Source organism: Labrus bergylta, chromosome 7 (assembly GCF_963930695.1).
Source record: "Labrus bergylta chromosome 7, fLabBer1.1, whole genome shotgun sequence".
NCBI lineage: Eukaryota > Metazoa > Chordata > Actinopteri > Labriformes > Labridae > Labrus > Labrus bergylta.
Genome location: NC_089201.1, coordinates 27,150,546 through 27,164,184, shown reverse-complemented (window position 1 = coordinate 27,164,184; position 13,639 = coordinate 27,150,546). Strand labels below are relative to the sequence as shown.

The 13,639-nt window shown below is 41.0% G+C and overlaps 2 protein-coding genes across 2 annotated transcripts in view; one reads left to right on the top strand and one right to left on the bottom strand.

Annotated features, from left to right (window-relative positions):
- The first annotated feature begins 3,916 nt into the window (after positions 1-3,916).
- si:ch1073-390k14.1 (deoxyribodipyrimidine photo-lyase) lies at positions 3,917-8,967 on the top strand. Its single transcript, XM_065957242.1, has 9 exons — positions 3,917-4,349; positions 5,295-5,898; positions 6,024-6,335; positions 6,428-6,600; positions 6,698-6,782; positions 6,883-7,115; positions 7,236-7,430; positions 7,549-7,774; positions 7,935-8,967. Exons 1-9 carry the CDS (start codon positions 4,119-4,121, stop codon positions 8,477-8,479), a joined length of 2,604 nt encoding a protein of 867 aa, XP_065813314.1. The 5' UTR covers positions 3,917-4,118; the 3' UTR covers positions 8,480-8,967.
- Positions 8,968-9,109: 142 nt separating this feature from the next.
- The window catches only part of LOC109982168 (glycine cleavage system H protein, mitochondrial), an 8,982-nt gene continuing 4,452 nt past the window's right edge, over positions 9,110-13,639 (bottom strand). The window contains exons 4-5 of the mRNA XM_020631271.3: positions 12,776-12,907; positions 9,110-9,649 (exon numbers count right to left, since the gene is read on the bottom strand). Of these exons, the coding sequence (XP_020486927.2) occupies positions 9,552-9,649; positions 12,776-12,907 (230 nt within the window). The 3' untranslated portion in view covers positions 9,110-9,551. The remainder of the gene's footprint in view (positions 9,650-12,775; positions 12,908-13,639) is intronic.

The following is a 13,639-nucleotide window of genomic DNA, read 5'->3' as shown; positions in this document are numbered from 1 at the left end:
TTCCTTAGCCCGCTCCGTTAGTTTCGCCCCATTGTGCCCGTGCCAGGGTGGCACCATGGTAGTAGCATGGAGGTCTGTTTCTCTTCCATTCTTATTCTCTTCGCCCCTACTCCCATGCCCATGCCCGCCCCCGCTCAAGTCCTGACTGGATGGCACTGTGCCAACCTGCCACCGCCATCGCTCTCATTTGTAGCTCATCCCTCTGTTGCCCTTCCCCCGTCTCTAGATTTCCGTTCGCCTCTCTTCTCTTCATTTCATTCATCCATTTTCTGAATCATGTACCCACTCTGCGTGTTTTAAATGCATGCTTGATATATACACAATGCTACTTCATCATCTAAAATAAATCTTCATTTCTTAAATACTTGCTGCAAAGCAGCTATCTTTGTTGTCATTTGGGGCAGACTTTTTTGGCACCTGAAGGAATGCTCAGAGTGATGGCCTTGAAGGTAATTACAGACAAGCTGCATCTTATTCCACCGAGAGAAGAGGAGAAAGACGAAGAAAGCCCTGAGTTTAGAGAGTGGTTGTTTTGTTTTAATTAACTTTTACCAACCCCCACCACATGAGCCTCGTCTGACATCTCTTAGAGGTTTATGCAGGTTGTGATTGATCACAAAAATACACTGAACCCATGCAAAAAAATGATTAATCTGACTATCAGTGAAATCAAGGGATTCCATTGACCTCACCCACTTCACTCAAATGACCCTTGATTTCTTATTTTTCTCTTTTCTTCCAGCTCTTTTAAATCTCACATGCTAAACAAAAGCTGCCAGTGGTGGTGGAGGTATTAAGCAAATACGCTCATTAGTACACAAAACATAATGAATATGTAAATGATGTGTGTAATTTATGCATGCGCTGAGAGACTTGCTCACTTTTTAGTCCTTTATTGTATTCATTCTTTTTTTTTTATCCCCTTTTCCTAAAAATTGACTCTTCACACCAATTCTCCTTTTTCCTCTTATTATTGAATAAATGTGAGACATATTGATGTTTCACTGTTGTCTCTTATGGGTTTATTTTCTTTTTAAACATTCTCCCTGCCTTTAACCAGGGTTTGTAGAGTCTGACTCTCTTCCTCAGTTTGCTTCCTTCTGCACACAGCCTATCCTCTCTAAAAACAAACCCTGCAGTGACGCATTAAACCAACAACAGGGTGTTTGATCAAGGTCTTTCTTCCAGGAATATGAATACTGAATAATCTATCTGTTAAATCACGTCGAATGTGTTGTATTCGCATTTTCTCCCTTTGTCCCTGTACAACTGTCGATCTCGATGTGTGGTCCAGACTGTGTGGTAAATTGAAGCATGTCCTCACAGACGGTGAGTAGCCTTGCTCCTGTCTTGGATAAACACCTATGATACTCTGGCTCCCTTGGCAATCACCATAGCAACAAACCATGGTACCCACGTGAGTTGCATAATAAGATGTTCCCAAAGACCACAGACCATAAAGCGGCGACAAACTAGATACCCGCAGCGATGAATGTGAATCAGAAAATACCCATCCAAATGTCTAACCTCACCTCGGAATCATTCCAGAACAATCTCTTCTATTTATCAACAGGCACCCCGAAGACACACATGCACCTTCTCTCTGTCTCTCCAGACCTTAACAGGTGCTGATGAGCCGCAGTCAATGATTGTAATGAGCTATCGATCACCGTGGGAAAACAGAGGGACAGAGAGGGGTGAGGAAGGCAGGGGGAATCAGAGGACACACACACACACGCACACGCAGAAGGAGGTGGACTGCAAGGAAAAAGAAACCTTCAGATGAACTAAATGGAGACAAGTTGGCCAAGACAGAGTATCAATACTTGCTTTAATCAAGTCCTTATCTCCTTTTGTTCTGCTTAAAAAAGGAATTCATGGGAAAGCACTTTCTGCCAGTGCAGGTTGAAAAACGCTTCAATGCTTTGTAGCTTCTGGACCCATCTGAACTACTCACGATGACCATGCAGACATGCTTGTCATGACCAAGTCCAGATGCCAGCAGATGCCACTGACGCAGTATCTCTATTTTCCTGTCTTTTGTGCTGTGTGCATTGAGTGCAGGCAGACAGCTTTAGGGAAGGGGGAGGTGCGTTGCGTGTGTGTGTGTGTCGTGTGTGTTGGCTGGCGTTTCGGATAATGAAATGCAGCAGGGAACAAAGAGCTGGGGGCCCCTATTCTCTGTGCTGCAGCTTCATTTTCACTCCCGTCAGTCTATGATTCTTGCATACCCTCTTTTTTTTTACGTACGTGTGTGTGTGTGTGTGTGTGTGTGTGTGTTTGTGTTTGTATGAGGGGTTTGTTGTGCGTACCTGCGTCCCCTCCTCCTCCTCCTGTTAGTATTCTGCATGGCAGATCCCCCTAATGTAATAACTGTGTCTGCATGTCTAATTTACAGCAGGAGAGAGTAAATAGCCTGTGGTTAATTACAGTATGTGTATGTCTATGCATGTGTGTGTGTGTCTTTGCGTGTCTACATGCGCGTGGGTGTGTCAGAATGATTTATGAGTTGCAAATAGCTACACCAGTGGCCCGTTTCTCCTCACTTAGTTTTTAATCTGTCTTTCCATTAATTTTCCTGGAGACGTTATTATGGTTTTATAACAGTGTGCACGGGGGATGCACATGTGAGTGCACGCATGTGTTAATGAGACAGAGGTGTGGACATTTTGTGAGGAATCAAGGTTACTTGGGCACAACAGCTGTACTTTGCTTCCCCCCTCCCCATTTCTAACTTCCCCATTTCCCTCACTTCCTGTCCCTTCTTCTCTTTCCCAGTGCTTCATTCACTCTCTTCATTGAGAGCCACAATGAACACAGATCTTTATTGACAGTACATGGTAGAACATGGAAACAGCAGGTCAATCCGTTTAGCCCAAGGGCCGATACACCAATTCACCAATTTGTCAGTGTTAGTTTGAGAGAGAAAAGCAGCTAATCTCTCCTCTCTGCTCTCTATTGATCACACACTTAGACTCCACTTCTCTGTCTAAACACTATTGATTCCCTCTCTCTCTCCATCTCTTTCTCTCTCTCTCTCTCTTTCTGTCCTGCTCTCGCCACATACCACAGCTCTTAACACATCTTCCCCTTTTATACTCCAACTACTTCTCAAATAATGCCAGCATGATTGACTCGTACTCGTCGACGTACATGAAGCCCATAGTCACATATTACACAACTACTTGAGAATATTTAGGCATGAGCAAAAAAAAAAGACTTTTAGTTACATCAGCATTAACGTTTTAAAAGTGAAGCTTAGGAACTACATAAAGCATCCTAGAGTTGGGTCCACAAGTGCCACCCATGGTTGTCCCTGCTGTGTGCATGTAAGCTTATGCATGACATCATTTAAAAAAAAAAACCTATTAATTAGCTGGACCCACTGCACAAGTCCAGATCATGAATACAAATTCTCTGCTGGGTGTACAGTCTCCTGGCTTTGTTGTGCAGTCTCTACACCACAGGCTGCACTTGAAAAGGACTACATTCCTGTCAAGATGAAGGCTATGTACAAATTAAAGAATGATTATCTTAAGGAAGATGTGCTCCCCCCCCCCCCAGCATTGTAACATCAATCCAAATTGCTGCTTTGATTGGATTTAGCTTGTGGGGACCCCTGTCATGACAAATTGTATTTGAGGTGTATGATATAAAAAGGGGGTTATTTATTGTAGAGTGGAAGATGACAGAGAGAACGCAAGAGAGGGTTTCAACTTGTGACTATAAGGCTTCTCCATTTATTATATTTATTTATATTTCTATGTCACATTGAAAGAAGGGAATCCCAACTGTTACTCCTGTGTTGGAAAAAAAAAAAAAGCCAGACAACCCTGGATCTCCGCCTTACATCTTGGGGGCTTACATATGGGAGCCTACCTCTTATTCATTAGACTGCTACACCACCTACTGGTGAAAATTCACCACTTTCAGACCTATGGGTTTGCATGTTACAAAACACCAACACGTGCCTTGTGTAACTCAAAATCAGCTGTTGTTCTGTAACCAGCAGAGGCAAGCTTCAGGACGGAGAGCATTATCAGTTTTAAACACACTAGACATGTTTTAAGGTTCCTGTATTTTTTGTTTTTTCCTGTTTCCTCACCTTTCACGCGAACATGCCTCCTTCAGTGGGTCCCGGAGAAGACGGTAAAGCTTTGGTAAGAAAGGTGTTGAGGCAAGTTCTTGTGGGTCGAGAGGATCCAGGAGGCTTTTTTGCAATGTGTCTGTCGGCACTGGGGCACCAGGAGACCCGGTCACAGTTTCTGTCCATCATCCAGCCCCTCTCCACGGCCAACATCTCCCTGCACTCCGTCCTCCTCTCCATCTACAAGGAATACTTTTCAAAGGTTGGTAATCATCTGTTTAATTAACTTTTAACTACAACTCTGTAGCTTCAAAAAGAATGAAACAGCCTAATAGAAAAAGTAAAAACAAGTAACAAAAAACAATTAAAATAAGTCAGAGCAAAGGCAAAGTTGTATCTGAAGTGGTCTCATGTGTCCTACCTGTTCATGTGGCTCAGTATCAAAATACGATGAAATGACTCAAAGTTGTGACGCAAACGTGTCGGCAACGATTGAAGTTCTTCTAAAACGTGTAAGCAAAAACAATGTAGCTTAACATTGACATTTAAAGATGCAAATATAGTGATATTTTGTTGCCAAATTGTCAGTGTAATTGCTTCAACTGCTTACATTGGTATTTAGCTTTTTTTTGTCCACCAGCCCCCCTCAGAAAAACAGACTCTTTGACCTGCTAAATGCCCCTTTGACCCCTCGCTCTTCTTAACTGTACCCTGCTATCAATTAAATGACTGGTAGACTAATGCTAGCTTTTGTTAGCAAGTGTAGTTAGTTTTGTGGTTTTAGCCGAATATCATAGTCGAGAAACAATTAAATGTAAGAACAGAAAAACAGATACAGGTATCCCAATTTAAAATAATGAAAAACTAAAAGGCTTAGCTTACCTGAGTGATTTCATTCTTCTTCTTCTTCTTCTTCTTATTATTATTTAGGCGTTTTGAAGCCAATGAAAGAGAAGATGATACTAGTTGGCTTATCATTGCCAACAGAACTTCAATAGTTCAAACACTAAAAAAAAATATATAATATATTTTTTATTTGATCATATACTACAAGACACTATCAACAACTTGGGCTATTCTTTTTTTGATAGCGTTACTGTTTGCACATGTGGTTGTAAAACTTGCATATCAAATCTTTTATCTGTACTTCAACTATAAGCAGTTCTTTAACAGCTATTTTATAATGGTTTCCCATATTCATTTGTAGACTGAAGATGATGAACTGGAAGTGGCATTGGCTCTCTCTCTACTGGAAATGAAAGATCACCAGTTGTCAACCCCCAGCAAGACATCCCAACTCCACCAACCTCATGAAAGTCAACTTGCTTCAGTACCTCAGCCTCAGGAAAGCAGTCACACCCAGCGAGCGGCTGTAACTGGAAGAAAAGAAAACCCCAACTTACCAAACACTGGAGCGAGAGTAAAAGGGAACCAATCAAAGACAGAGAATGAGCAAGGGACAAGTGCAACTGTGAGTGCCCCTATACCTTCAAGAGCATTTCCTAAGCAAGACACAGTTGAAGGAGGTGACCAAATGATGAATATGGGAGATTTGACAGAAAACGAGAAACCAAAACGCTCAAAGAACAGGCGCCAGCGTCGCAAAGGCGCTTGCCATCATGTTGTAGGTTTGCCTCCTTCTCCATCAGCACGACCACCAGTACTGCTGTGGTTTAGGAGGGACTTACGACTTTGTGACAATCCTGCTCTCAATGGCTCATTGGAGGTGGGTGCACCTGTCATACCCATCTTCATCTGGAGCCCTGAAGAGGAGGAGGGACCTGGGATAACAGTGGCTATGGGAGGAGCTTGTAAGTTGTTAATATAATTATTTATTATGGCGTAAGCAGTTTCTTTACATGTCTTTAAGCATGCCATACAGAAGTAAATGTTTTTTTTCCTCGCCTGATGGTTTTCCAATTACATTTTTTTGCAGGTAAATACTGGCTTCATCAAGCTTTGTCTTGTTTCTGTTCATCTCTGGAATGCATTGGCAGCCGTCTTGTCTTTCTCAAGGCAAAAGCAGCGAAGAATGAGGTTGGGCCAACTCTGCATTGCCTCAAGGAGCTAGTAAAGGAGACGGGAGCGACGACAGTCTTTGCTAATGCCCTCTATGAGCCATGGCTTAAGGACAGGGATGATGAGGTGGTGTCAGCCTTTAAGAAAGACGGTGTTGAGGTTAAGATGTTTCACTCGTACTGTCTCAAAGACCCTTACTCCGTCAGCACAGAGGGTGTGGGACTCAGAGGTCAGTCACAACAAATGGAAATTGGTGTAATGAGTTTTTTCTTCAATCATAACTAAGTTGTTGAAATTAGATGTTGAATGATCTTGTTTCAGGAATAGGCTCTGTGTCTCACTTCATGAGCTGCTGTAAACAGAACCCGGGGTCTGCATTAGGAGTTCCCCTGGATCCTCCTGTATCTCTCCCCACACCTGCCCAATGGCCTCAGGGTGTGTCTTTGGACGGGCTAGGCTTGGCCCGCATGCCCCGCAGGAAAGATGGCACCACGGTCAGTATCTACAGCAGATCAGAGTTGTAGCAGCCCAAACTACATTTAAGGTATCATGAAGTCCTCAATGTTCTTCTTTGTTCATTATGGAATACAGATTGACTGGGCAGCTAACATTCGTAAATCCTGGGATTTCACTGAAAAAGGAGCACATGCACGACTAGAGGCCTTTCTTCAGGATGGTAAGGCGTTGTGAATATGTCTTACTGTTTGTACTGGGGAATGGCATGAAGTAAGAATTTTTGATCCAATAGAAGCTTCCCGATTCTCCACGTTTCTTAGGTGTCTACAGGTACGAAAAAGAATCAGGTAGGGCAGATGCCCCGAATACCAGCTGCCTGTCTCCATACCTTCACTTTGGTCAGCTCAGCCCACGCTGGCTGTTGTGGGATGCCAAAGGTGCACGCTGTCGACCACCGAAATTCCAACGCAAACTGGCGTGGAGAGATTTGGCTTACTGGCAGCTAACGTTGTTTCCTGACCTTCCCTGGGAATCCCTCAGGCCTCCATACAAGGTAGAAATTGTAAAGTTGAACTACTCTAAGTCAAGTTTGTCATGTTTTTAAAATGTTCTGCCTCAAATTGAGATGTACTTAAAAAAAAAAAAATCAATATTCTTCTTCTGGTATTTTTAGGCTCTGCGGTGGAGTGTTGATCATGGCCACCTGAAGGCCTGGCAGAGAGGTCGAACAGGTTACCCTCTGGTGGACGCAGCCATGAGGCAGTTGTGGCTTACAGGCTGGATGAACAACTACATGAGACATGTGGTGGCGTCTTTTCTCATTGCATATCTCTACCTGCCGTGGCAAGAAGGCTATCGCTGGTTCCAGGTAAGCCATGCATGACTCTTAAGTTCACTCAAATAGACGTCATTCACAGCAACACACAAGATAACATCTCGTACCCGTTACTGCCTCTGTATCTCAACATTTTTTTTGTTTTGTTTAGGACACCTTAGTGGATGCAGATGTTGCAATAGATGCCATGATGTGGCAGAATGGGGGCATGTGTGGTCTGGATCACTGGAACTTTATCATGCATCCCGTGGATGCAGCGATGACCTGTGACCCCTGCGGCAGCTATGTTAGGACATGGTGCCCTGAACTTGCAGATCTGCCTGAAGAACTTATTCACAAACCCTGGAAGTGTCCCACATCCATGCTACGGCGTGCTGGTGAGGAAGTTATAATCATACGGCTGTTAGGGCAGCTATTTGCTTCTTAATATTTGTATTTAAAATTAATTGGAGAGTCAAACATTTTTTTAAATGTGCTACCTACATTGTGCAGGTCAACACCTTAACATACAGTTGATCTTACTTACTCTCCTTGTAGGTGTGGTGTTTGGTCAGACATATCCTGAGCGAATCATTACAGACCTGGATGAGCGAAGGAATCATTCCCTGCAAGATGTAGCTCTGGTGCGGAAAGAGTTTAGTCAATACGTGGACAAGCGCTCAGGCTGTGATTTGGTCCCATTGCCACCACGTCTGGTCTCTGAGGCTCTGGGCTTATCACACAGGGACGGGGGTGTGGTGAAGGAAGGAAAGCAGTTCTTGTTGCCTGTCATCACCCGCATGGAATTCAAACACCAGCTAGAAGATCCAGATGCAGACGCCGCCTCAAATCCCTACAATGCCGTCTTAAAAGGATACGTGAGCCGCAAGAGGGACGAGACCATCGCCTTCCTTAATGAGAGAGATTTCACTGCCAGTGTGATGTACGAGGGAACCCAGAGGAGGGAGAGGCTTGAGAGCGATTATCGCAGAATGGAGGGACTCCCTACGCCTCCTGCAGCTCGGGGCAGAGCCAGAAGAACTCCAACAGCCAAGGACAGGTTTTCTGTAGTACCTGGTGGAGCAGTCACCTCACTCAGGTGACCCAGAGATCAAGATTGAATGTTTACAGGTTTCTTAATTTACCAGGCAGTTACGTGCCTATAACTGCTGAAATGCACAGTATGTTACAGTACACAGCTCTCCACTTTAAATCTACTATTAAGCCAAAGAATTGGCAGGAAAACTGAGATGAAACTACTGAGAAACAAGTTGACAAGAGGCTTGGTAGAAGTGCTTTACATTATGTACCCTGAGTAGTTAATTTCATCTAAACTTTTAAGCAATGGGATGGTATTTATTTCAACCTAGATTTAAGTTGTATTTCATACATGCATGCATATAAATTGTGTAAGAAACTCAGAATGAAATGGCATCAGAAAACGGACGTGGGTTACTTTGTTGATATTTGTATAAAGGGGTCTAGCTCAAGGCTGGAAATGTTACCTTTGTCTGCTTACGTGCATTTTACATTGGGATGACTAAAACTCTTTTCTCTATTTTATTTTAAGCAATGCAAATGTCTTTCTACATGTATGACATTTAATATATGTGACCATCTTAAATTCTTTCAACTCATCAGCTGCTCAATATCTCACCTAGTTTTTTTTTACATGATGCCCATATTTTAAATAACGTTTTTTACTTTAAGAAATAAAAAATAACAGAAAAGAATACGTTTCAGAAAGAGTTTATTAATTTACAGGTCCCTTGTCTACAGTGTAACTGTCACACATGCACTATAGGCCAACATTATCATTAACAGAGAAAAAAGTGCTTCTTTTAATACTAACAATTTTCTACATAATGACTTCAAGTTTTCTTTTGACTGAAATGCTTAAAAACTTCTACTGACTGAGTCTCTTGTTTAGGGATCTGCAACAACTGAAAATTGATGCTGATGCAGACTGACAGTCCTCTAGAATCAGTCTTTAACAGTAAATAAAGGAATATGAATCTTCCCAGCTCTACAACACTGGCAGGTCAGCAGCATCCACTAGTGGAGCTGCTGAACTCCACTGCCGGATGCTAAGCATAGCACTGCAACTGACAACTTTCTTTTTCTGCCAGGTGTGTCTGTAAAGAAGAGAGTTTATCACTTAAAGAAGGTGTGAGGTTAATCTTCAATAGAGCGGATGTATCTTTCATAGGCTGTTTCGTCCATTAGAGCATCGAGCTCTTCGGGTTTGGCAATGGTCATCTTCATCAGCCAACCTGCATTGAGAGGGAGAAAACAATGGTTAGCTAGCAGAAACTTCTGTATTGGTGTTTGGCAAACCTAAGCCAGTTTATCACAACTAAAATGTTTAAACATCAATAACACAGTTTTTAAAACAGACTTTCTTTTTCAACAAAAGTATAAAATACATGATCTAGGTCATCCAATGGGTTTTAAAACAATATAGTGATAATCATTTATGTAGAAATACTTTGCGATTGGTGTTTACTATAGGTCAGTTTAAAGTAATTTGGACTGCATATAGAGACAATATTTGCTGTTTACTTCTGTTAGAATACATTTAGTGAAAGTGTGATTCAAATTGCTCAGTGCAAAAACAACAAGGAAAGTAAAAAAAAAAAGAAAAACAAGATTTTGGTCTAAAAATATGTTTATCTTAAACCAATATAAATGAAAAGCGAAGTTTAAAAAAAAAAATCAATTTTGGTGTTTTATTTTATTTAACTAGGAAAACCTTGTTGAGATTAAAAGGTGATATTTCAAGAGTATCCTGACAGGCAACAGCACAGTTTAAAGGTTTCTGATAAACAACAGGCAGGCAGCCACACATACAAACATACTATAAATACACAACTATAATACTTTCAAAATTATTATCCAATGAGACCATCTTATTATGTTTTTAAGGTCTTTTTGTAATTCAGTTTTTGGGAAGGGAGCAGCAAACTTTAACTCCTGTCCTCCTCTGACTGATGTGAGAAGGTACGATGGGAGCAGCCCTAAAATAGCCTTGTAGATAAGAATACTCCAGTGTTTAAGTCTACTTATGGACAAAGAAGGCCATCCAACATGTACATACTACTCTTTCATGTCTGTCACATGTGCTCAGTGTGAACCTTCTCTCATCTGTGAAGAGAACAGGGCGCCCAAGGCAGACCTGCCTTTTTTGGGGTTCTCTAGCGAATGCCAATCAAGCTGTATGGTGCTGGGCGGTGAGCACAGCTCCCACTATAGTACATCAGGCCCTCATGCGACCCTCATGGAGTCTGTCCACCATGCTCTTGAGACTGGGAGACACAGTAAACCTTCTTTCAACCGCACATATGACAAAGGTGGAATACCTGTGCAACCTGATTGGGCTGCATGAACCGCCTTAGGCTCAAGTAGTGACAAAGATACCAGCAGAACACAAAACTAGAGAAGAATCAGTCAAGAAGGATAAGGAGAGAGCAATTGTCTGTGGCCACTATTCCCTTCTCAGGATTGTTTTGCTTTTGTCTCTCCATTGCACCTGTTGTCACTTAAATTTACACCAAAGCAGGTGAAATTGATTTACGATCACTAGTGCTTCCTATGTGGACAGATTGATATTATTTTAATCTAACTGACTTGGTGTTATAGTGTGATGATTAAGTGTTACTTTCATTTTTTTAAGCAGTGTAACTATGTAGTAGTGCTGTCACTTAAAAGAACAACAACTTCTACATATAGTAGAATATGACATGAAGCGTTGGAACACATTCAACCTGCATCTCGTAAATCGCAGGATGTTGCTTTTGCCACAACGTTACAATCTTCATTTACTGAGGTCAAGAGTCCACGCAATGGTCAAGTTACACTGAGGGCGCCCTCTACTGGATCAAAATCCAGCTACTTCAGACGGCCTGATGTGCTGATAGACTGAATATTTTCAATTCGAACTGCACATTAAAGTTCAAATGTGAACTTTCTCCCCCAGGTTTCACTGAATGTCAATCTTAGAATAAAAAAATGACAGCCCAACTATGTAGGGAGGTGAACAGTGTGCAGTCACCAAAAACATGTTCTTTTGTAGGCTCACAGAAAATGAACAAAGGCCAATGAGTTGGAGATTAAAAAAAAAAAAATTGCATAATTTTTCTTTTGGTAAACATGGAAAACGGGCCCCACCGACCTGCCATCACACTAGTGTCAAGTCGTACAAAAAGGGGTCTCCGTCATATGGCTCTGAGCGCCCGGTTTTTCAAAAGCTTGCAAAAAGGTTAACAGACTGTATACGACACATGACACCTTAAAGGTCTCTTCCCACTTTAAGTCAATCAAATGCACAGATGTCCCACCCTCCTCAATACAACATTGAAGGATAGGCCTATCAGCTGTAAATAAAAAAGAAAAGGTAATGCTCCTGTCATGTTTGTCAACATCTAAATCTAACCTATCACAGCAATTGAAAAGATTCAATGTCCTCCATTGCCGATGTACAGCTCAGTACTAACACAGTAGAACAGAGGTTTTGCGCTTTCTGCAGACACATATTTTTGATAAGTGAAAAGAGGTGATGTGAAACACTGATATGAGTGTACAGAATATTCATTTAAGAAAAAAATTAAAGTGAAAAAATAAAATTTTCCTTGGACTTTGATGTGTGTTGAGATGTTTAATATGTGAACTTTGAACATTTAATTTGAAAAAAGAATACAGAAAATAGATTTCACATAGTTGTTGTTGTTTTACTTTAAGATGCTCTGATCCAAAATGTGAGCTTTGGGTTATTGATCTCTGAAGTAAACAAATGTATATCATGGTTTAATACTTTTAATTACGTAAGTACATACGCGAATAAACTTAAGCAATGTGATGCAAGTGGCTTTCAAATAAAAAAAAGTTGGAGACTCTTGGACAAAACTATGGCAATACTGCCATCTACTGTCCAAAATGTAATAAAGCTTGAAAGCATTTCCCTCAAACCCTTATAACAATACTGGGTATAAATATGGTAAGTAGAAAAAAAATCTGGGAAAAAAGAAATGTATGATCAATCTATGTAATGTTTAAATGTTTGCAAACATGTACATGCAAAGCTTTTATCAGTAAAAAATTGAGTGGAAATAAAATGTTGTTGCACAGGACAGTCTACTGGTTATATCAACGGCCTTATATACAGAGAGTTAAGTCCTGGAAGGTAACGACCTGGGTTTGACTGAAAAAGCTCTTTTTTTTTTTTTTTCAAAATACACACTGACCAGTAATAAAAGTGGAAAATGTTTTGGGATGTAATCAATGACCAGTATGAATACACAAACTATAGAAAATACTTTATAAACAAAAGCCTTCTCTTACTGTCGAACTTTTTGAAAAACAGAGTGACCTACTAGACGGTGTCATTTTAAGCTTGTGCTTACCATCTTTGTAGCAAGATTTGTTTACCAGACCCGGTTTGTCTGCCAGTAGTTCATTGACCTCTACAACTTCTCCAGTCAAGGGGGAATACAGCTCACTGGCAGCCTTCACACTTTCCAGAGCTCCAAATTCATCTGAAAGAATAGATGTCAGAAACAAATTAATTTACATCAGAGCGTCAGAAGTATGGAAAGTAAAGACAGAACTTCTTTATCTTTCGCCTTTCCGCTTGGATATCCATATCAACGTCTGTTAATTATCAACATCTCTTGAGGCTGATGTCCAGATGTGCAAAGATTAGGCTGTTAAAATTTGCCCAAGCACATTTCTGAAATACTCACGTACACAGAAAAAGTACTGGTCTTAAAAATAATACTTAACTCTTCTTTAATACTACTCTTTTAGTAGTTCAAGCTTCATCCTCCAATACAAAATAATGGGACAGGCCTATAAGCCAATAAATGTTTTTATAAAGCACATTTAAAAACAACAAAGGTTGACCTGCTGTACAATCAAACATTAGATTAACACAAGAAAACACAGACCAATGTAAAAATGGATTAAGTCATTTGGGGGCCAGCTGCATCTGTTGGGCTAATGTAGTGGTTCTCAACTGGTGGGTCACAGAGTGTATACCTGAAAATAATGTCTCAAAAAGTCTGTGAATTTGCATTTTAAGCATGTTTGTTTTGTTCCTTTGATCAGTCACATGTTTGTATCTTCTGAGGTCCAAACGGTGATTTTTTAAATTAAATGAATCCGATTTGGGTACCGTTTTTTCATCAAGTGGTGGGTGAGTCCTGAGGTTAGACCAGTTGAGAACCATTGATCTAATGTCCTACCATTGATCTAAAGTCCTACTTTTC

What these genes read in the sequence shown, in the direction of transcription:
- si:ch1073-390k14.1 (XM_065957242.1), top strand. Translation starts at nt 4,119, where the DNA reads ATGCCTCCTTCAGTGGGTCCCGGAGAAGACGGTAAAGCTTTGGTAAGA. An exon ending in ACAAGGAATACTTTTCAAAG is followed by an intron (nt 4,350 to 5,294) that starts GTTGGTAATCAT and finishes ATTCATTTGTAG; the next exon opens with ACTGAAGATGATGAACTGGA. An exon ending in AGAGGGTGTGGGACTCAGAG is followed by an intron (nt 6,336 to 6,427) that starts GTCAGTCACAAC and finishes ATCTTGTTTCAG; the next exon opens with GAATAGGCTCTGTGTCTCAC.